This window comes from Canis aureus, chromosome 12, assembly GCF_053574225.1.
Source record: "Canis aureus isolate CA01 chromosome 12, VMU_Caureus_v.1.0, whole genome shotgun sequence".
NCBI classification, from domain to species: Eukaryota; Metazoa; Chordata; class Mammalia; order Carnivora; family Canidae; genus Canis; species Canis aureus.
The window spans coordinates 42,065,329-42,087,961 of record NC_135622.1 but is presented as its reverse complement, the minus strand read 5'-3'; the positions used below and the strand labels follow the sequence as shown (position 1 = coordinate 42,087,961).

The 22,633-nt window shown below is 54.5% G+C and overlaps 1 protein-coding gene across 7 annotated transcripts in view; it reads left to right on the top strand.

Annotated features, from left to right (window-relative positions):
* The window catches only part of TOGARAM2 (TOG array regulator of axonemal microtubules 2), a 90,132-nt gene that overhangs the window by 19,141 nt on the left and 48,358 nt on the right, over positions 1-22,633 (top strand). For all 7 annotated transcript variants that reach the window (XM_077843730.1, XM_077843733.1, XM_077843734.1 and 4 more), the window contains 12 exons: positions 566-703; positions 2,607-2,720; positions 4,411-4,692; positions 7,174-7,385; positions 8,101-8,291; positions 11,446-11,492; positions 14,018-14,184; positions 16,667-16,817; positions 17,009-17,170; positions 19,808-19,961; positions 20,101-20,206; positions 21,053-21,288. In XM_077843730.1, coding sequence (XP_077699856.1) covers positions 566-703; positions 2,607-2,720; positions 4,411-4,692; positions 7,174-7,385; positions 8,101-8,291; positions 11,446-11,492; positions 14,018-14,184; positions 16,667-16,817; positions 17,009-17,170; positions 19,808-19,961; positions 20,101-20,206; positions 21,053-21,288 — 1,960 coding nt within the window. The remainder of the gene's footprint in view (positions 1-565; positions 704-2,606; positions 2,721-4,410; positions 4,693-7,173; positions 7,386-8,100; positions 8,292-11,445; positions 11,493-14,017; positions 14,185-16,666; positions 16,818-17,008; positions 17,171-19,807; positions 19,962-20,100; positions 20,207-21,052; positions 21,289-22,633) is intronic.

Genomic DNA, 22,633 nt, shown 5'->3' with positions numbered 1-22,633 from the left:
GTGTTACGAGCTTCCGGGGCAGCAGCAGAGAAAACAGGTTTTTGGTTTTGTTTTTGTTTTTTTTAATTCATGAGAGACACAACACAGGCAGAGGGAGAAGCAGGCTCCACGCAGGAAGCCCGATGTGGGACCTGATCCTGGGACCCCCGGACCACACCCCGGGCCGAAGGGAGACACCAAACCACTGAGCCACCCAGGGATCCCCAGAAAACAGGTGTTTGAAGAAAATAGAAACTAATAGAGAAAGAAGACATCAGATTCCGCCTTGATAGATTCCACCTTCCCCAGAGACCCTAAGGTGTCCTTGTCAAAGCCACAAGTTTAGCCAGCTTAGCGACTTTCAGTGACACTCTTCGTAAAACAGCCCTGCTCACGGTCATGCGGCCTTGGCACTTGGAAAGTTTCAAGTGTCTCAGAGAGTCAGAACGTCAGAAAAGAGATGTCCTTTGGTCCAGCAGCAAATTTTCTCACTGGGAGAGTACTTCGGCTCCTGATGGGCTTCCTACAAAGTCATTTAAAAAGTGTGTTATCTGTGCAGACTTCGCTCTGCCGCTCCCTACTGTAGGCCCTGGATGTTTCGGGCTGCAGCCTTCTGGACGCCCGAGGACTGTGTTTACAGCCCAGGAAGTAGCACCTGCCTCCGGACAACCTCCTGGCAGCTTCTCCACCCAGGGCATGGGCAGCCGCGATGCTGTCCCTCCAGGTAAGGGGCTGTACTCTGCCTGGGAGACGTAGCAGGCAGGTGGCCATGCCTTTCCCCCCGGCCCAGCTCTCTGCTGGCTGACGCTGGCCGTCCATGCTCAGCTTGTTGTCTGGGGGCTTCCTGGCCCCAGGGAAAGGCTCAGAGTGTTCTAGAAATTCACTAGAGGCTGAGCTGTGCCTCCATTGTCTGTGTTGGTGGGCTGGCTGAGGAGCTGGCTTGTTTTGTGGTCAGAGGACATGAGGCTGGGCTCTCAGGGACGGCTGGGTGTCTCTGTCTCTTCGGCTGACAGGGCAGGAGGATGGGAACAGCGTGGCTAGCTCTGTGTCGGGAGGTGGGGTTCCAGGTCTGATGCTCTGCCTCTGGGAGCTGGCTACATGAACCTCAGTGTCCTCTGGAGAGTGAGGAGATCCACAGGTCCTGCCACAGATGGAAGGGGTGCTAGTGAGGTGGGGAGCTGCTTTTCCCTGGAGAGGTTGGAGCCAAGGCTCTGGGATGACTTGGGAGGGAGGTAGAGGACCCTGCCATGACAGAGTCGTTCAGGAAACAGGTCATTACCTAGGGGCAGAGCACCCTGGGGCTTTGATATGTTAATGTAAGAACAATTTTAATAATTTAGTGCCACATCAGATCCTGCTGGACATTAGATTCTTGTAGGGAAGTGCTGAAAGCTTAAGAAAAACCTGGAAATCTAGAAATAGAATGAAGGTGTGACCGTATGAACCCCTAATCCTGTCCAACTCCTTTGCTTCACTGATCTGGGGACTGAGACTCAGAGAGGCTAGCTTATTTCCTCAAGGTCCCACAGCTGACAGAAAGAGCAAGGGACTGACTCCTGGTCTAGGGACCTTCCACCCGGGAGTGGGTGTGCTGGGTTGCACCTTGGTGGGGGCTTCTCCAGCTGGTGGTCCTGAGATGTACCTCAGATGGGGAGCCAGGGGGTGTAGGGCCAACGATTCAGCTTGCTAACATTTAAGTGCCTCCTGAGCAGGTCCTGCAAAGAAGACTAGGACGGGGTTCCTGTGCCAGGGTGTGGCAGGGTGGGGTGGGTAAGGTGGAGCACGCCTGGGCTGCAGTGGGGACACGGAGGAGAGGCAAGGCTTCTCAAAGTAGTGACTGCTTAGCCGAGGCCTCCTCCCCACTTCCTGACCCTCAGCTCGGGGCCCCACCGCTGGGTTCCGAGCCCCACACTGTCACTGCCTATTCCTCATCGTCTCCCCCACCGGCCTTCAGGCCTTGCCCAGAACGGTATCACTGGGGACTGGGGCGCAGAGCCCCTGACAGGCAGCGTTTGATACATATCCGCAGTAGGGATCGACCGAATCAATTTGCTGAGCCGGGGAGGTTTTGGAGGAGATAAAGGATCAGTGCAGGACACGCTGATGAGGGGCGGGAGGACTCTCAGGAGAGGGTTGTTGGGGATGGTAATTAAATGCTCTGCTTGGCCACCAGCCACCGTGGGGAGAGGTCAGGGTCGAAGCCATAGATTGGGGGTTACTGCATGAAGGTGACAATTAAAGGCATGGCAGGGAGAGGCCCATGTGAGCAGCTAGAGGGAGATGTGCAGGGGAGGTGGGGCAGGGGAGTGTGGGGGAGGGAGCCCGTGAAGGGGCCTGTGAAGGTGTGGAGTGGCCGGGTAGGGGTCGGGGCTGGAGCACAGCTGGACAGAGAAGGCCGGCAGGTGTGGAAAGGGGGAGCCAGGCCAAGAAGGCTGGGCAGAGCGAGGTGGTGGGCTTTGGTGGGATCATGGCACCCTGGCCAGCTGGGTGCAGGGTGCGAGGTCCCCACCTTGGGCCAGGCTCTTGCTTGGGGTATGGGCCACAGAGCCCCCCATGGGGGAGGGTGCTGGGGCAGTCTGTTGCCCGTCCGGATCTCAGGTGCTGCTCTTCCTGTGTTCTGTCCCCAGCCAAAGTTCCGGCTCCGGTGGCACAGTACTGTGGGAGTGTCCCTCGAACCAGCGCTGGGCCCCGCGCGCCCCCGGCTGGACGCAGCGACTCCAGGCTGCAGGCTTATGGAGAAGGTGAGGTTGGGGGACGAGGCCTGCTGATGCAATCCCACCATGTGGCCTTCGATGCCCCGAGTGGCCTCTCCGGGTTCCACGGGCAGCTGCCCCATCAGGGCTGGGGAGCGGAGAGCAGAGCCTAGGCCTCCGCCTGGAGAGAGGACGTGCGATGGCCTAGATGCCTGGCTGGGCCCCCCAGCTATAGGCAGAGCTTATATTTACAGTAGTGTCTGCTCTAAATGCCCCTCAATTCTAGGTGGGTCCTTTCAATTTTGTGGCTCAGGGGATGGAGATGCTAGAGGGGGACCTACAGGAACAAGATGTGGGGATCCCAGCACACCCCTCACTGTCCGCAGAACACAGGGAGAGCCCCGGGAGGGCAGGGCCTGCTGCCCCTCACCTGGGGGTCTGGGCAGGCAGGCAGCATCCAGGGCGGAAGGCGAGGAAGAGGCCGCCGGGCAGGGGACAGCCGCTGGCGTGGTGGTGTTCAGGACAGCCATCCAGATTCCCGGCCTCTTTCTGCTCTACTTCCAGCTGCAGACCCCCTTCCCTGCCGAGCCCTGGTTCGAGGGTTTGCAATGGAGAACATGATTACTCTAGCGGCTGGCCCTCCTTCAGGCTACAGGCCTGGGGTGGCACCAAGGTCACCTCTTGCTGGGTCTGGTGCTGTCCAGGATCTGTGACCTCTTTCTGCAGGGGTCACGGCTTATGAGAAGAGACTCCAAAAAATGCTTTCTGTGTGTGGTAGAAACTCTAAAAGCTGGTCTCCTGGTTTGCTTTCCCCGGCTCTCCCATGGTCAGGGCTCCTTCAAGGACTAGTTCAAACATCACTACTTCATGAAGGTTTTCTAGATCCTTTTCTTCCTTCTCTACATGCATAAAGCATTTTACTGAGATCACTTTTACGGCACATCTCACCTTTTACCTTGTAATGAACCCATTTAGGGACAAATCTTATTTCTCGAATAGATTGAAAGTCCTTTAGTGGTAAGGACTGCGTCTCCCCCATCTCTGGACCTCCACTGCCTGGACAGTGCTTGGCACCCACGAGAGGCTCTCACTGAGTGTTTGTTGAATGAGCACTTGGATAAGCCAGTGTCTGCGTGGAAGCATGCTTTGTTCTGAGTCACCTGAACTCTTTTCAATCTGCATTTGGTATTGTTGGGTATATATTTATATATTTTAAAGATTTTATTTATTCATAAGAGACACAGAGAGAGAGGCAGAGACACAGGCAGAGGGAGAAGCAAGCTCCTTGCAGGGAGCCCGATGTGGGACTTGATCTCGGATCCCAGGATCACACCTTGAGATGAAGGCAGAGGCTCATAAAATGAGCCACTCAGGCGTCCCTATTGTGGGGTATATTGAATGAATTGGTTGGGGTCCTGGAACTTGCTGCTGGATGGTGGTCCCTGAGCAGAAGGTCTTCCCTAAGTATTTATGGCCTCATGTCTGTGCTGTAATAGGGCTGCATGTTGACTCCCCTTTCTTCCCTCGAGTAGCTCATGACACAGGTCTTGTTAAGGTTAGGCTTCACAGAGGCTGTTGAATGAATGAATTGAGCCAAGGAGCAATAGTGACGCCAAGTGATCAGGATTCATGGGGCAAGGCCGGATGGTTCTAAGGGAGCAGCACCGAAGAGTTGGCTGGTGCCCCGTGCTGCCGTGGGTGCTGTGTGCCTAGCTACTCTTGCCTCTGTCTCCCTCAGGCTCCCTCCAGCCAACTCTGAGCGTCCCGCTGGAGAAGCCGCTGCACCTCTTGAGTGGACGCAGGGACCCCAGCAGCCTCAAGCTGGATGCCCCCCTGAAGAGCTGGCAGGCCAGGAATGGCCACCCCAGGAGCCTGGCCACCTTGTCCCTGGGGTCCAGCCCCCCAGCACCCTTCTCCTCTCTGGAGTCTGAGGCCAACAGTGTGGCCCGGGACACCACCCAGATCAAGGACAAGCTCAAGAAAAGGAGGCTCTCAGAGGGCTTGGCAACATCCTCCCGAGGTGAGCCCTGGGCCCAGTGTACCCATCTCCCACTCACCCTGAGGCCAGGGACCCCAGGCTACCTGGCTGTGAGGATCGGTAGGTCTCTGCTGGCAGCTGGGTTCTCTCCCAAGCTGGTCAGGGCGCACCCAGCGAGCTGCCCTCCTGGGAAGGCCACCTTCCACCTGGGCTCTGCAGTGGCCTCCCAATGAAGCTCCCCATTCCCCCTTGCCTCCTTCTCCTCCTGCAAATCTTCTCTCCAGAAGGATCTTTCTAAAGTGCCGACCTGATCATGTAGTTCCTCCCACTCCCACCAGTGATGCCTAGAACCACCCCATGGTTTGGGGATGTGCTTACAGTAAGCTCCTAAACAGTCCCCTGTGCACGAGGCTGTCTGTCCTCACCCTTTGTCTACACCACACTCACCCCTGCTCTCTGCTCATCAGATACACTGCCCCCCCCCCCCATTCTGGAGCAGGTGGGCTCCCTCCAGCCCCAGGCTCTGACAGGCTACCTCCTCACCTCCCTCCATTGCTCGCCCATCCTTCCTGCCCAGCTCAGAAGCCTTCCTCAGAGGGGCCTTCTTGCCTCCCCAGTCTGCCTCCGTCCCAGTGACACTCTCTACTAATGCCCTCCAGTTTTGCGTCTCAGCTCTTTTCACGGTTTGCATCTGTGTATTCACTTGTGTGATTATTTGTTCCACATCTGAATTTTGGACTTGGCGGTATTCTCTAAGAGGGCGGGCACGGAGAGAGTTGCCTGGCAAGGGAGATTCTCCAGAAACGTTTGTTGAGGAGATGAGCAAAGAATTAAGCAGTGGGAACTTTATATTCCAGTAGTGGACAAACCAGGAAAACGGGCCAGGTTCAAATCTCAGTCCTGACACTGGCTGGCTCTGGGACTTTGGGCAAGTCACCCCTTCAACCTCGGTTTTCCTGCAGTGTGATGGCGATAGTAATATGCCGTGTGACAGAGTTCAGTGACAAATCGTGCACAGAATTCTCAGCACCTGGCGTTGTGGGTAGAACCTAATAAATTTTCATTTTCTTTTCTCTCTCCTCTTCTCCTGGACAAATCGTGTCACTGGGTCTTTTCTTAGCTCAGTGAATGCTTGAGCAACAAGGAATAAGAAGACTTGAAGTCTTAGGAAGAAGGGGGACATCCTGTTGAGGGGCAGGTGGTTGCCGCTGTCAGACTTGGGGTTGTACCTGGCCAGCCCTGCTTCCCTTGAGGTCTCCCTGGGGCATGACGGTGCCCAGGAAAATGCAAGGGAGCCCCTGTTAGGAGTCCCCCTGGGGCTGGACATTATGGAGGCAGCAGGTGGGGGGGTGGTCAGAGTGCTTAGAATTTCCAGGTGGCTCAACTTCTGGAATTGCCAGGCCAGTGACTCCCTCCTTGAGAGGTCTGAAGTCTTTTTCTAGACCTGTCATCTCTTTTTTTCACCAAGTTCTAGCATAGGAGAAAAAGAACAGGGGTTGTTCTATGCAATGTACAGATGGGAAGTGGTCTTGATTTATCAGGTCCCTCAGCAAGTGTGGTGGCACAGTGCCCACTGGTCCCCTGAGCAGGCCTGGGCTGTCCTCTCCACCCTGGACTGAGGCTATGTTGGCCTCTCTATGCCACCACCCAGAGGGGGTCCAAGGTGGGTACCGTCTCCACCCAGCTTGTGACCCCGTCCTTACATCTCTCCCTTCAACACGCTCACAGAACTGATGACAGGGCAAAGCAGAGCCAGGCTGGGCAGGGGAGCCAGAGAAGCTATTTTGACTTGGTTGTTTTGATGCAGCTGCTTTGATGTAGTTGGAACGAAATGGCCTTTGAAAGTTACACACTCATTTGTTTTTTTTCACCACCATAGGGACGGCAGGGACATGCGGCTGCTCCCGATGGGGTGCGGCGAGGGGCAGAGAGGATGCCTGTTGGGCACATAAGTTACTCGTAAAGGAGCTGAGAGTGTAATGGTCTGCTTTTAGATTAGGTCAGGGTGTCCCCTGTGTCAAAACAGCAGCACCCCTACATCATCAGCTGAAAAGGACGGGGGCACCGAAGTCATTTATGGGCACCCGCCATGTGCCAGGTCCTTTCGTGGTGTTGTACGCAAGTCGTTGAATCTTTGGATAACCCCTTGACGTCACTCCTTTCATTTCACAGAAGAGCAAATGGGACTTCAGAGACTTGCCCAGCTCCCCCAGCCACTAGGCCGGCCCGGAGCCCACTGGCCTCAGTCCTCGTCTAGTACTGGCGTGCTTCCCTTCCTGTCCAGCCTGCCTCTGAATTTTAAATAGATGACTTTGATTGGCTCTTTTTACCAAATTTTATAGAAATGGGAACAGACCCTCAGCAGTGTCGGCTTGCTCAGCCTAGAGGTGGGGGTGGGGCTGGGGTGATCTCCTCCTCCCCTCACAATCCCAGGCATCCCTGGAACATATGGCCCTGTTGCCAGTACCTGGATTCCCTCACTCCCCGTGCTCCTGGGACTAACTTATGCCCCACCCCTCCCAGTCTCCCTGGATCCTGTGGGAGCTCCCAAAGGAGTTCCTCTGAGGAGTGCCATCCCCCGGGCCACCTCACAGAGGCTCCTGAGACTGCCCAGGCCGATGCCTCCCATCCAGAGCATCCCCACCACCCCTGAGGCCGGCGGAGCCAAGGAGAAGGGCCTGGACCCACCTGGGAGCAGTCAGGGTCCGCAGGGGCTGAGACCCGGTGCCCAGGAGGTAAGGTGGTTTGGCTGCTCGGAGTTTTGCCTGTCTGTCCTGTCTTTATTTTCATTCTTTACCACCCAACCCTGGTCCCTGAGCCCTGAGCTTCTCTGGAGGTGTGCGAGGGGCTGCCTTCAAGGGCAGGGGTGGCACTGGGAGGGGCATCTTCCCCACAGCATCCAAAGCCTTTGTACCTGGCCTGGGAGCTTGGCTGGCTGCCCCAGGGGTGCTGAGCACAGGCTGTGTGCCCTCCAGTCCTACACTTGGTGGTCCCTAGGCCTTCTCTGGTCTCCATGTTCCAGAGTTGCTCATGCCCTGGCTTCCACTCTGCCGCTCACTGGCTGTGTGACCCTGGGCCAGTCATGGTCCCCTCTAGGCCTAGTCTGCACGTCTATAAAAAGAAGATATTAGACTAGATGTTTTTGAAGATCTCTTTCATCTCTGATGTTGTAGGATTTTCTGAAGTGAGGAGAAAAACAAATAATAATAACAAAAAGGGAGTAGGGATGAGGGGGCCCCCCTGGCAGGTCTTCTGTTGTGGAGGGGTAAGGAAACAATGAGCTTTCGGTGTGGGTGGGAGGGTCCCAGGGTTGTGTAGCTGAAAAGAAAAATGAGAAGACACTTCCCAGCACTGCTTGTTACTCCAGGTGGCTCCTGATGAAAGGGACCGCCCTGTGTGAAGGGCCTGGAATGTGAGCATCCAAAACCTTCCCCCCAACCTCCGCTCCAGGTGCAGATCTCCAGACAATACCTGCACTGCAATGACGAGAAGATGCACAAGTCGCTGGGGGGCATTGTGATCCCACCCATCCCGAAGGCCGGGGTGTCTGCTGGGACCTCCTCCTGCACACCTGGCTCCCTTCCCAGCTGCTTGCCTCCAGGCCAGGATGTCCTCACGGGCCTCAGGGTCCCCCGCACACAGTAAGCGACCCTAAGTCAAAACTGCCCTGCAGTCCTGTCCCCTTCTCGCTGCCCCCTGCCCCCAGATCCGCTGCACAGGGCCAGGGCAGAGCTCTGGGGGGCCGGGCACGTGAGGACTGGCTCACCCATGAGCCACTGGCCCAGGGAGGTCACAGCACCGACGCCTGCTCACGCCCCTCGGCCTCCGTTGTCCACCCGTCTCCTGAGGCCTCTGGGTCTCCAGGGATGAACAAAACACGAGCTCCATTCACAGTAGCTCTTTGTTATTACATATTTTCTTAATGAACAGATACTAAAAATACAAGTACTACCAGGTATGTGTATGGAAGTGGGAGGGGATGGCTCACAAAAGTTTTGGGCTTGAAAAGAGGTCTTCATCCTCAAACCTGTTTGAGAACCAGGGGGGTGGAGGGTTGCTGTGTCGTGATGAATCTGAATTTATGGCTCCTGAGTGGCACACAGGAGCTCTTCAGAGGCCCTGGAACATCCCCAGTCAGTCCAGACTGATGGAGCCAGTGCACGTGTGTGAGACACAGAGACAGACAGAGACAGAGAGACACAGGAGAAGGGAGAGAGGTATCCCTTCTCACATCAATTTGGGGCTGGCGGAACTGAATTCACCCATTTCTCTCCCACCCCCTCACCTCTGTCTTCCCTCCTTCCCAGCGCTGGCCGAGGTGGGCCTGCTCCTGGAGGAGAGCGCTCCATTGCCCTCTGCTCTGCACCCCGTGTCCTTCCTCCTTTCTCCCCTCAGAGGTGGCCCTGGTGGCTGGAGGGACAGGACCCCAGGCCATCACACCCATCTCACTGCTCGAGGCTTCACATCATGTGAAGTGGTGACATCCTTGTCATCTTCTCCTTCTTTGTCCTCCTGACTTGAAACATTCTTTTTTTTTTTTTTAAGATTTTATTTATTCATTCATTCGAGACACACACACACACACACAGAGAGAGAGAGAGAGAGAGAGAGAGAGGCAGAGAGAGAGGCAGAGGGAGAAGCAGGCCCCATGCAGGGAGCCCGATGCAGGACTGGATCCCAGGACTCTGGGATCATGACCTGAGCCAAAGGCAGATGCTCACCCACTGAGCCCCCCAGGCGCCCTGAAGCCCACTTCTTGACCTTCTAGGCAGTGTCCCCTGCACTCTCCTGCGTCCATCTCTTACACGTGGCCATTCCTGCGGTTTGGTCCTGGCCCTGTGTGCCAGCTCCTTGTTCTCTCCGGGGGAGTCTCGTCTGTGCTGGCAGCATGCGGGGATAGGAGTCTTCCTCATGCGCCCTCCGCCCTCGGTCTCCCTAGAGTCGAGCTCCACATCCCACCCTCCTGGTGGGCATCTCTAGGGTCCTCCTGGCCGATGCAGGTCTGGCGTCAGAGGGAGAGAGGGGGTCTGTGCCACCATCACGGCCACACTGATGGGCCACCTCACGTTTCCCCAGCCTCCCTCCCTCCCATGACCTGCCACCAGGTCCCTTCCATTTCTAATTTTGGCATCATCTTTGGCTCTTGCTCCTGTGGCTTCCGGTCCTGACAGATTGCCACACCCCACCAGGTCTTCTGTAAACAAGGAAAATACGAAGGCTGCCACCCGTCTCTTGCCCCTGCCTTGGTCTCTGTTTCTCAGCGGCTCCCTCTCGAGCCCCCCTACAGCTCCTAGCCCGGCTGCTTGCTGCCTGGGCTCTGCGTGCTAATCTTCTGTTCTCCTGCAGCACCCTGTAGACCTTTCCTCCATGTGATTCACATTTTATGACGTCCTGGGCCTGCAGCTTAAAGCCGAGTTTCCTTGGTCTGACGTTCAGGGCCTGTCCCAGCTCGCCACTCTGCACGCCTTCTGTGCTGCCCTGCAGGAGCCTTCCTGCCTCCAGAGCCCCGGGGGGTACCTCCCACTCCGTCCCGCAGCCCCAGCACCAGCCTTCCCCCAGGGCCCCATTCAGCTCCTGTGGTTCTTCAATCCCCACCAGTCCATGCACCAAGGCCTTCCCTGCCCTCCCTGGGGATAGCGATCTGGGGTGAGGGGTGGGGTGGGGGGAGGTGCCTCCTCTGTGCTGTCCATGTGGCATCCAGCCCATGGGCCTCCTGACCACACTTTTATTTAAACTGCCTATCTATCCATCAACTGGGAGCACTGCAGGCAGAGGCCATATTTCAAAATCTGTGTGGCTCCCATGGTGCCAAGCTTGGTACCTGGCACGGGTAAGTCACACAATAAATATCTGCTCATGTGCCACCCTCCTGTGACGTGGATTTCTCTCCAGGCACCGGGGGTGGCTAGCACACACATGGGAAGGAGCCTCCATTAGCATTTCTTTCCTCCCTTCGCTGTTCACCCACCCATCCCTACATTCGTTTACTTAAGTGCTACTAAGCACCTGCTGTGTGCCAGGCGCCGTGGAAACAAAGCCAAACAAGACAGTCTCTGTGTCCTAGGAACTCATGAGAGAGATTTATTAGTAAACCGTTGGATCGACGTCTAGGGAGGGAAGTGCTAAGATCGAAGGCTGCCCATCACCCATCATTCTGGGAAATGATCTCAATCAGGCCGGGAAGCCTTCTTGGAGGAGGTGAGGCCTGAGCTGACAGCTGAGGGAGAGTCTGTAAGATGAGGAGGAAGCAGTGTGAGGCATTCCTGGAACCGCAAGGGGTTGGCACGGCAGCACCGGTGTTGGTGTGACACAGGCGGGGGCGATTAGCAGGGCCGCACAGCCCCGTGTGCGACACCCAGGACCGTGAGCTTTATCCTGAAGTAGCAAGGCACCACTGAAGGCCTTTTGGTGTGGAAGTGCCACCAGATCTGAGTTAGACCACACTGGTGACCAGCATGGTGCATGCTGAGGGGGGGACCCCGAAGGGGCAGCGGGGAGAAGCCACGGGTGCCTGAGCAGGGCGGAGGCAGGGGTCTGCGGCATCTGTGTCTGGCCCCAGCCCGGCCTGGTCTGGTCTCCCCGCGGTCAGCCTGCGCTTCACTCTGCAGATGGAGCAGCATCTCCTGCAGCTTTGAACTCTTAGCCAAGAGCTTCTCTACAGAGCCCACCCGCAGCCCCTCCCTGGGTCCCCCCTCCCGCCCATTGTGCCATCCCGGAGCCACCCAGCGCTCCTCACCACACTGGCTCCTACTTGCCACCTCTCATGGTGCTTCTTTTCTCCCCCATTCTTTTAAGATTGTTTCGGGAGAGTGGGCCTCGGGAGAAGACCCCTAAATCTCTGGGTATGTACTCCCTATGCATACCCCCACTTGCTGCTTATTCAACTCCCTGCTTCCTAAACTGGGTATGAGATCAGAACTAAGCCTGGAGTAGGTATGAGCCCCTCATGTCCTGGATGGGGAAGCCGAGGCCACCGGCAGTGCCACCTGCGAGGACAGCGGTCCTTGCTCTGTGCCAGGCATGTGGGCGTATACCAGTACGTGAGCTCCACGATACCCCAGCTGAGAGAGAAGCACAGTGCCTGTGTGACACAGGGACGGGGGCACCGAGACTGCGGGCTGGACCCCGTCCCTGGCATGGGAGGCAGCCTGTCCTATTTGCATGCACCTTGCATGCCTCCAAAGACCATGCTTCTGACACATTGTGCAGCCGCCCCTGCACTGTTTTAAGCAAGTAGAGGAGAATGTTCCTCACTAGGTGGAGTGAGAAATTAAACCACACCCCATGAACCCCTTGGTCAGCTGGTCCCAGAGGGTTTTGGTGTTGGGAGAATAGGGCCAACTGGATTGGAAGTGAGCGGGCAGCCAGCAGGTGCAGAGAGCCTTCGGAAGGGAGCAGGAGGCTCTGCAGCCTGATGACCTAACTCTGTGGGGAGGAGGGAGGCTAAGCCCAGGGCAAGTTGGGTGAGGGGATCTGGACTGAGCACCCCGAGCGTGGGGATGAGGGTTGACGCAGCTGCTGTGCTGACTGGCAGGAGGGGGCAGGCTCCTAGTCCAGCATTCCGGCAGGTCACTCTGTACAGCTTAGCAAGTGGGTCAGTTGGTGAGGGGGAGGCTGTTTCCCAAAAAGCCCCAGGGTCAGGACCTTAGCTGAGCCCAAGAAGCAGAGCTGGCATAGAGACCTCCGGCAGCTGCTTCGCCTGCCGCTCTCTGGCTGGGCTGCGGTGGGATGAACTTAGGTGGTCTGCTGTGACACACGCTGGCACCCACAGTGTCCCCCAACTGCCAGCATGGGGGTTTGGGCCAGGAGACCCAGTTTGTAACTAATCCCTTGTTTGCATCACCAGCTGCTGCTTGAGAACCAGGTCCCTGGGGGTTTGGGCGTAGGGGCCAGGCTGCTCAGACAAGGCTTTCTAGGATGTCTCTTGAGGTGGAGGTGAGGAGAGGGGATATGAAATAGTAAAGTTCTTAAAGCCCTCTCAGACCCTTTAGCCGTTAGCTGGGGATAACATTGTCCAATAACACGCCTACCACATACAAGGATACAAGGAGCTCACGTGGTATTGTCTGAAGCTGAGGGCTTCCCCCAAACTTGTGGCATTCCTGCAGTCCTTGCCCCCAAATTAGCTGGCACCCGGACATCTGTGTCCTCTGCCCTGCTCCTTACTTCTGGGCAAATGGAGCCTTTGCCCTCCTCCATCTTGGCCCCTGATCCTTCTCCTGGGATCCAAGCAGAGGGATCCTTGGCAGAAGGCATGGGCTGGGCTGAGGTTCAGGGTAAGCTGAGGTCCAGGCTGAGCCCTACTGGAGCCTCTGGTTCCAGGCACTCCTTCCAGCAACAGGCAGCCCTAGATGGTGGCCCCCATTCCGGTGGACAACTTATTTGCAAGTTCACCCAAGGACAGTGAGCTCCAAAGTTTGTGAACAGGAGAACCCAGTTAACATTTCTTTCATTAAAAGAAGACTAATCTACCCCTATCCTGCCTCCATAATAAGACATGCTACCTTTGAAATCTATTGATTAGGAAAATCTAGAATGACCAAGAGATCCTACCGATTTGATGTCATCTGGAAAGGAAATTTTTTTTAAAGATTTATTTATTTATTTATTTATTTATTTATTTATTTATTTATTTATTTATTTATGACACAGAGAAAGAGAGAGAGGCAGAGACACAGGCAGAGGGAGAAGCAGGCCTCATGCAGGGAGCCCGATGTGGGACTCGATCCCGGGTCTCCAGGATCGTGCCCTGGGCCAAAGGCAGGTGCCAAACCGCTGAGCCACCCAGGGATCCCCTGGAAATGAATTTGTACTGCATCAATCACAAGAGCTTGTGAAGGGTGCTGGGTCTCAGCCTGTCTGTCAAACGAGGGGATCAGACTAGCATTGCTTACTTCTCTGGTCCCTTCATGCTGTGTGACGACTGGGTTCATTTTATTTTCTCTCTTCCTGCGGTACACACCTCCTGGGTAAGATAGACTGACATTCTTTTAAGCTTCTTAAACAATATCTTGAACTTCCTAGATAACAGACTTGCCCCCTGTTTCCTGCCCAGCCTCCTCCCTTCCCTGTCTTATAATAAGGTGTGTGATAATTATTGAATGGATGGTTGGTTGGAAGGATGGATGCACAGATGAAAAGAGGAGAATGTTGGTCCTTGGGCGGCCCCTTCTATGCCCGCCAGTGCTGTTCTATAAAGTTTCACCACCAAGAAAGCATTGGGCAGAACAGTGGAGAGTAGTAGGCTTAGGCAGTAAAACGTCACACCATCCACAGGGTTCCAGAACCCCAGGGGTAGCCCAAAGGGGTGGGTGCTGCTTCAGAGTGCTGGGTGTCCTCAGCTCCATTCTTGTTCTTGACTCCTCAGAGCCAAGACCTTCAGCCCTGCCTGTGAGAGACAGGTCTGCCGCCCCTGAGAAGCCTGCCCTGCCCTCATCTCAGTCCGCTCCTGCACTCACAGCCTTCTCCTCCGGCCAGGCCAAGGAAGCCCGCCCCTTGTTCAAAGAGGAGGACCAGAAGGAAAGCAGTACCAAGGTATCTGGAAAGTGAGGGGAAAAGAAAATGGGGGTCATAGTGGACCACCGGCTGAACACAAGCAGGCTTCTGAAATATATAAATGTGGGGCCAGCTTGAGGAGGACAAGAAAGAGCCCTGAGTCAGCTACCCTGGTGCTTAAGGCTGGAACCTGTAGATGGGTCATGGGTGAGGACCAAAGAAAGGAAGAGGAACAAGAGAGAGGAAGAGAAGGATGAGAGGGGGGTGCTAGGTAAAGGGAAGAGTGAGTGGGGAGCTGAGGGGCAGGATGAGGGAGGAAGGGAGGGCAGAGGGAGGTCACACAGGGTTCCGAAGGAAGCAGGATGTGGAGAGTAGAGAGGGGCTTAGGTGAACCAAGCCGAGTAATTTGAACCAACCCCCAAGATAGCAACGGAGAGGCAGCTGACTCAGGGGCAGATCAGCCAAAGGCTGTGCTTGACAGGCTGACAAATACCTTGCACTAAGGTGACCTTGGTCCAGATGATTCTCTTCCCTGGTCTGGATGAATTTACTAAAACTTGAAGAGTCACTGTTATGGGAGAACTGTGCTCAGCATTTGAAATAGAGATAGAAGAGTACAATAAACATCCCTGGAGGGCGCGCTGTGTGCACGCGCTTTGTTAGGATCCGGTGATGATGATGATGAGATCCGGGCACCGCAGCCCTCCCACTCCGGCCAGGGTGCCAGAGCATGAAACAAAGAATAATTCAAGGCTGTAAGGTGACCCCACAGTCCACCCTGCCTTGGCTGCTCACACCCATGGTCAGAGCTTGGACCTTGTGATAACTTCACCTCCACTGGCATCTCTTTCAAGCAATCCCTCTCAGTCACCGCTGTGCCCTGTTGTTCTAGCTTCCTCCAGCCGCACCCCAGCCCCAGCATTTCTTCTTGTTCTTGCATCAGCAATATCCTCCCTGAAATCAGAGGCTATCTGATTTCAACATTTCTATTTTCCTATCAACATCTTTGGCTCTCTCTGTTGTTTCTTTTATCTTAAGAAAACAAATCTACTGCCTGGTCTCCCATTCAGTCTTGAGTCCACTGCAGTTGGATTTGGGTCCCACTGTCCCCACTGAAACTGCCCATGTCAAGGTCACCAATGACCTTTACCTTCCCATGTGCAGCATAGCTCAGTCGTCTTCTAATTTGACCTGCCAGCAGCTTTGGCTCATTCTTGGAAGTCTCCACCTTGGGAAGGAGGTGAGGGAACGGCTTCCCTCTTGGTTCTCTGCCTCCTCCAGCTTTCGTTCCTTCCCAGTCCTTTGCTGGCTCCTCCTCATCTTCCTGCCTTCTACATGCCAGAGGCCCCAGAGCTTAGATCTCTGGCCTCTGGTCTATTGATCCCGACCCCCTGTGACCTATGCTGGTCCCTGGCATTAACTGCCATCTATATGCAGAGGACTCCCAAATCTCCCCGTCTGGTCCAAACCTTCCCCTGACCTGCAGGAACAGTTAGATTATATAGCCAAGTATGTATTAACTGATATTTTCCATTTCCATTTTAGTGTCTAATTGTATTTCAAACTTACCTTATCCAAAACAAGTGTTGCATCCTTACCCACCAAAATCTCTTTCCCCAGTGTCCCCTTTTAGTGAATGGCGGGAAAAGGCAACTCCAGCCTTCCAGCTACTCTGGCAAAACATCTTGGGCCCGCCCTTGCCTCCTCTCTTTCTCTGCTGCTCCACACCTTATAAATCAGCTAAAGCAGTGGGCTCTCCTTTTGGGACATATGCAGAATCAGGCCATTCTGTCATCTTCATTCTTGCTATGCTAGTGCAAGCCCCATCCCACAGAAACTCTTGGTTCCATTTGGCAACTTTTCCCCAAATTAAATTATTCCCAAATATAAAGTTAACACTTAGAGGAACCCTTCACTCTCGATGGAAGTCAGATCATGTCACTCCTGTGCTCAGAACCTCAATGATTTGCTGTGTCCTTTAGAGGACAAATCTGACTCCTCACCATGGGCCACAGGGCCCAGTGTGCTATGGCTATGCCCTGCCACCTCTGACCCAGTGTTCTACCATCCTCTGATTTGGGGTGCTCCAGCCAGTGTCCTCATAGCCCCCAACCATGCCCAGCATGTGCCAGCCTCAGGGCCTTTGCATTCTATTCCCTCTGCTTAGCACACTTCTCCCCTAGAAATCTGCATGGCCCCTGCTCCCATATTTCATTCATGTTTCTGCTTAAATTTCACCTCCTCAGGGAGTCTCTCTGGGTCTTCCTACCTAAAATGGAAGCCCCATCACCCTCTGTCTCTGACTTTCCTCTGGTACATATTGCCTGATGTTAGAGATTGATCTGTTCGCTCTCTCCCCTCTCCATGGCAGGGAGCAAGCAAGGTCTTGGTCATTTTGTTCATTCCCAGAAGAGTGATGGCACATAGGAGCCACTTGCATTCCTGATGATTGGATAAATGAAGGGACAGAAAGCAGAGTTGGGTCCTCGAGGTAACAGAGTTTGCCTTGACCTTGTGCCAGATCCAGGTCACCATCTCCAAGTCTGCCCAGGAGAAGATGCGGCTGAGGCAGATGAAGGAGATGGAGTTGCTCCAGAGGGCAAAGGAGCCAGAGAGGGAGAGGGAGCTTATTTCCCAGAGCCTGGCCTCCCGGAGAGCCCTGATGAAGGAAGGTACTGGGTGCCTGGGGCAGGATTCCCTCAGGCTGGGCAGACGACTTGGCCAACTCCTGGGCAAGAGAGGGACTACCCATAGCTCCCCATGCTTCCCATCCTGACATTGATAGGCCCATGTCCAAAGGAGGACATTGGGGCTAAGGACAGGTGGGACCGGCTCTGTCCTAGGACTTTCTCTGCCTCCACAGGCCTCCTCCCCCTCCGGGGCAGTGGGACCGTGTCTGTGCCCAGTGGGCTGAGCAGCCTACGCAGAAACATCGGTGTCATCCTGAGGAAGCGGGCCAACCGGGCCTCCCTGCCCAGCATCCCCGTCAGCAAGCAGGAGCCCAGCTTTGCCCGTCATGCTTCAGGTAGGGCCCAGACCGCCCGGGTGGAGGACACATGTCCCTCTTGCTGAGCTGCCTTTCGGATGCTTTGGGGCATGGCAAAGGTGACCTGGGCTGCTCTGCTTCTTCCTGTTACCTGTGTTAGAGGGCAGCCTGAGGTGATCATCCAGAGAGAGAGGAATAGTGTGGGAGTCAAAGTGTCTTTGGGCCAGACCAGGGACCCAGGGAAATGCAGCCAGAAGTAACTGAAAGAAGGGCAGATGTGCCCAGTCTGTGTGATGTGCCCTGGAGGGCCCACTGGTGCACCAGGATCACAGATGCTGGAGAAAAGCATCCACGAAAGTAGCTGGAAATATCGAGAAGAGGAAGAGGTCTGTGAAGACCTTGGGTTCCTGCAGTTTGCCTCGTAAATGTTGGCGTTGGATAGGGCTGATTACAGCTTGGGGTCCCAGGATCCAAAGGTCCTCCGGGATTCTCAGGAAGGTGCCAAGGGCCAAAGGAGGCTCTGACCATATTCTACCAGAACAACATCTATTTTGCCTCACTTTTTTTTTTGGTATATTGGGCTTGAGATTTCACTTTTGAAAGATTTTGCTGCTAAAGAACATTTGAAAACAACCAGCCTGATTCAGAGTTTCTTTTAAGTGTGGGCTGTGGTGGGACCATGCTGATGGAATAGAACATCATTTTGGTGCCAGAAACAATATTGACTCATCCTTCTTTGCCATTCTCTTTCTATCCCTTTGATTCCTTCAAGTAGAAAGTCTTAATTCAGTGCCGGTCTTGAGCACCCGTCTCAGGCTGGGAAATCTCCTTTTTAAACAAAGAAATCTTCCTTCCAGCTCAAGTCATCAGAAGCTGGCTACGATTTGATAGCTGGAGTTTATAACATCCTTTTATTTTTATTGCAAATACCCTATTCTGTGACAGTATTTGTTTATTGATTATGGTAGTGACATAAATTTCCCTTTAGGATAGACTTATTTAAGATTTGAAAAGTGGGTTGGCTTGAAGAATTTTATTTATTTTATTATTATTATTTTTAAAGATTTTATTTATTTATTTATTTATTTATTTATTTATTTATTTATTTATTTATTTATGGATGGGACACACACACACACACACACAGAAAGAGAAAGGCAGAGACATAGGCAGAGGGAGAAGCAGGCTCCATGCGGGGAGCCTGATGTGGGACTCGATCCTGGGACTCCAGGATCACACCCTGGGCCGAAGGCAGGCATTAAGCCACTGAGCCACCAGGGAGCCCCGAAGAAGAATTTTATATAAGTAAAATTACAGGTAGTTTTTTTTTTTTTTAAGATTTTTTATTTATTCATGATATACAGAGAGAGAGGCAGAGACACAGGCAGAGGGAGAAGCAGGCTCCATGCAGGAAGCCCAACGCAGGACTCAATCCCAGGTCTCCAGGATCACACCCCGGGCCAAAGGCAGGCGCTAAACCACTGAGCCACCCAGGGATCCCCTAAAATTACAGATAGTTAAGAGACATGGCAAGAAGTCATGAAAGTGGTAGTTGAGTGGTTGCTACTTGGGAGATACTGATCTATATAATCCACCCCACTCATTTTATAGCCAATAGCACTGAGACCAGAGACCCAAAGTCACCTGAGTTTACTTAAGGTGATGCTGGTCCATGGGGGCTAAGATTTTGGCTAATGACTCTTATCCAATGGCAAAGCCAAGAAGAGAATCCAGGAATGAGGTCATTTTGTCTTGGTTTTAAGTAAAGGATTGTCAACTCAGATTTGCCTTGGACCCCCTGGAGGCACCATGTGGCAATCATGCTGGTAGAGATGAGCCCCTGAAGTGAAGTAGCCACGAAGTGAGGCGTGGCTGTGAGAGCTCTGGGTTCAGAAGAGACCCTCTTATCATGGCTCTGCTGCTGGAGGAGCTGAGGGACTGTGGGTGGGGACCCCCATGTCCCCATGCCTCTGAGGCCTCGATGATGTGTTTCGGGCATTGGAGCGGATAGGTAGCTAAACTGCCTTCCTAAACCCTTCCTAGGGTTTTCTGATTCTAGTATCTGCCCCCAAGGAAGGAGAGCCTAGAGAACATGACCTGAATTTTAAACAGCATCCCTGCTTATTGGCTGTCCCTGCCAGTGTGGCCATGTCTTGACCACATGGGCCCCCCATGAGCTGCATTGTCTCCTTTGCACTTTCACTGTCCCTCGCTTCCCCCTTTGGACCCCTTCCAGGCCCTGCCAGTGGGCAATTTCACAAAGGACTGAGAGGAGGAGGAAGAAGGAGAAGCTGATAACCCAGGTTCCCAGAAGGGGGTGACATTAGAACACCACCAGTGTGAGTAGGGGGTTCCCTCCTTGCAGACTTAGGAGCCTCAGTCAACCGCAGATAGGGCAAGATGGGGGCAAGTCACCGGCTCAGTGGACTCTGCACATGGCATCAAGCAGTGTACGGCAGGCCAGCTTGTTTAGAGCCATCAGATTGGCAGGGCTGGGGTGGAAAAGGCTGACAAGACGTAGAGCTTTCGGTGGTGTCCGTGGCTCCCCAGAGGGGGAGGCACAGCCCTGCCCTCTCAGCCCTGGCCAGTCCTTCTCCGAGCACACCTCGTGACGCAGCCAGGCCTGGATCTTCCTGCTGAAATGTGCCCTGTTCCTCTTCTTTTCCGTGAGGGCAGCCAACTCATTACCTGCGGTGCTTACCTTGGGGTCTCCCGAATGGGATGAAGAGGAGGAGGAATTGGATCCTAGAATCTTTAAGGAGTTGAGGCCTTTCTCGAACCCTGAGCTGGGGCTGATGGATGCTCTCCAGTGCCTCGAGAGCAATGACTGGTGAGGGCACCCCTTCTCCTGACCTCAGCTGCCCGCCTCCCCTGCTGTGGGGATGGGGTGGGGGTGGGGGCGCCCCTGGTCTACATGGGGGCCTCCTCCCTCCCCACCTGCCTGTGACGGCCTGGAACTCGCTTCTCAGGCAGATGAAGGAGAAGGGCCTGCTAAGTGTCCAGCGCCTGGCGGCCTGTCATTCAGATGTCCTGGCTGGGAGGCTGCATGACGTGTCCTTGGCTGTGACTGGGGAGGTGAGGCCACCTAGACAGCCTGTGTCCTGTGTGCCGTCCCCACCCTGCAGCCAGTCCTCCTTCCCTGCTGCCACCGCTCAATGAGGGTCATGTGGCTGCCCCAGAGGGACCATGGCTCCCTGGAATGTGGCATCCCCTGTTCACTTCTTAGCCCTCAGCTATGGAGGTGGGAGGTAGTCCCCTCGCATCTCAGATTGGAGAACTGGGCTCAGGAGTTTCCTTGTTTCTAATCTCTGGGCATTCAGAATCAGAACAATCAGAATCCTGTTTGATCCTGTTTGTCACAGCCCGTGTTGTCCTCTATACTCAGAGGTCCCACTGAGGGGCTGGAGTGTTCTGAGCCAGATCTCCAACCTCAGGGAAGTTGTAACATTTCCCAAGGACTTTCTCCCTTGGGGCTGGGGCTGGGGCCTAGATGGGGCCCGGAGGGGCCATGAGATGCTCTTATCACATGTGGAGGCCAGGCCCCTTCTTGGGAATAGACTATTCCAGTGGTGGGGGTGGGGCGGGTGTGGGGGCATTTGTGATACCCAAATTGAACACTATTTGTAAAAGTACTTGGAAGACTAAGTGTTGTACAAATTTCAGAAGTTCAAATTTTAAATTTCAACTGGAATTAATAATTATGATGATAACAATAATAATTTATTTTTTAAATGGGGCTGTTTTGTCGAGAGCTACTATGTGGTTTTCGTTTCCAGCCTGGCAAAGCCTAGGCCTGCAAGGGGCGGTGGTGGTGGTGGTGGTGGTGGGAGAGGGTGGGCCTGTGCCTTGTTCTTCATATGTTCTGGAGCCCTTGGCAGGGCCCAGCAGTCCTGGAGGGTCTCTGTCCCATCCCTCTCCTAGGTCACCAACCTCCGCTCCAAAGTGTCACGACTGGCCATCAGCACCCTGGGTGCCCTCTTTCGGGCCTTGAAGAAGAACATGGACCAGGAGGCTGAAGAGATTGCCCGCTGCCTGCTTCAGAAGATGGGGAACACCAGCGAGTTCATCCAGAGAGCGGCCAACCGCTCCCTGGGGGCCATGGTGGAGAATGTGACTCCTGCCCGCTCCCTGGTGGCCCTCACCTCGGCGGGCATCTAGTACGTGGTGGCTCGTTGTCAGAGGGGTGGGTTGGGAAGGTAAAGCAAGGGGAGAGTCCCGGAGAGAGGAGTGGGCAAATGGAGCAGGTGCCTCACACATTTAGCTGGGGGAGGGAGACCCTGCTTCCTGGTGGGCTTCTCTGCCACCCTTCTTGGGCCAGGTTGGGGATCAAGAGGTGAGCATGGGGCAGCCCCAAGCCTTAGCCACAAGGGTTGAGCTGCTGTGTTCTGTTCAAGGCTGGGGAGTTCAGAGCATCTGTGGTAACGTCCCCGGAGACAGGGCTGAGAACCAGCCTGCGGCCTGTGTGCCTCTCCTGGGGTGGGGCAGGCATTCTTTCTGATGAAATCAAGGCTCTGAGTGGAGCAAGGCACAAAATCTTACTCCAGCTCACACCTCTTGGACTTTTCCTGGGGAGGGGAAGGTGCTTGCCTACCCCCCTGGCGCCTTTCACCTTATTAAAAAACCCAAACCCCAAACCATTTCCTAGGGCACTTGGGTGGCTCAATGGTTGAGCATCTGCCTTAGGCTCAGGTCATGATCCCGGGGTCCCAGGATCGAGTCCCACGTCGGGCTCTTCACAGGGAGACTGCTTCTCCCTCTGCCTGTGTCTCGGCCTCCCTATGTCTCTCATGAATAAACAAATAAAATCTTTAAAAAGAGAAACAAAACCATTTCCCAAACCCTTTCAATCCCACAGGGCCAAACCACTCTCAGCCCCAGAGCCAGTCATGACACTGATGCAGGAGGCTTCTGGGACAGGCCTCCCCCCCACCCCCCACCCCGGCTGTGTGGAAGCAGCCACACCACAGCCCAGTACAAAGGGTGAAGGGAGGTTCACACCCTGGGTGAGCTTAGCTGCTCTGTGCTCAGTCTCCTCATCTGGGATAATAACGGTGTACACCTCCTCAAATTGTGAGGAGTAAATGAAACGATTCATGCAAAGGCAGCGCCTGCCTTTACTGTAACATTTACTGAGTGTGCAGTGTGGCGGCCACTAACTCTTGGGAGAAGTTCGTTTTTTTTTCTGGACTGCTCCCTCTGCTCCGCTTCCTTCTCTGCAAACTGATGCTAATAGTGGCCTGTGGCTAGAGGGTGTTCAGCAGGGCTCCTGGCTCGGAGCGGAGCGTGTGCTAACTACAAACTGAGGCAATTGATCATTGTTGCGAGAAGCAAGGTCAGGCGTCCTCAGGGCTGTGCTCAGGAATTCCTGAGGATCTTGCCAAAATGCAGATTCTGACTCAGATGCTAATGGAGCTGGTCCCTGGGCCACAGGGAGTAGGGGGAGGCCAGAAGTACCCCCTTGTGTTACGCTGGGTTGGGACCCTGGTGGAAGAAGGGGTCAGT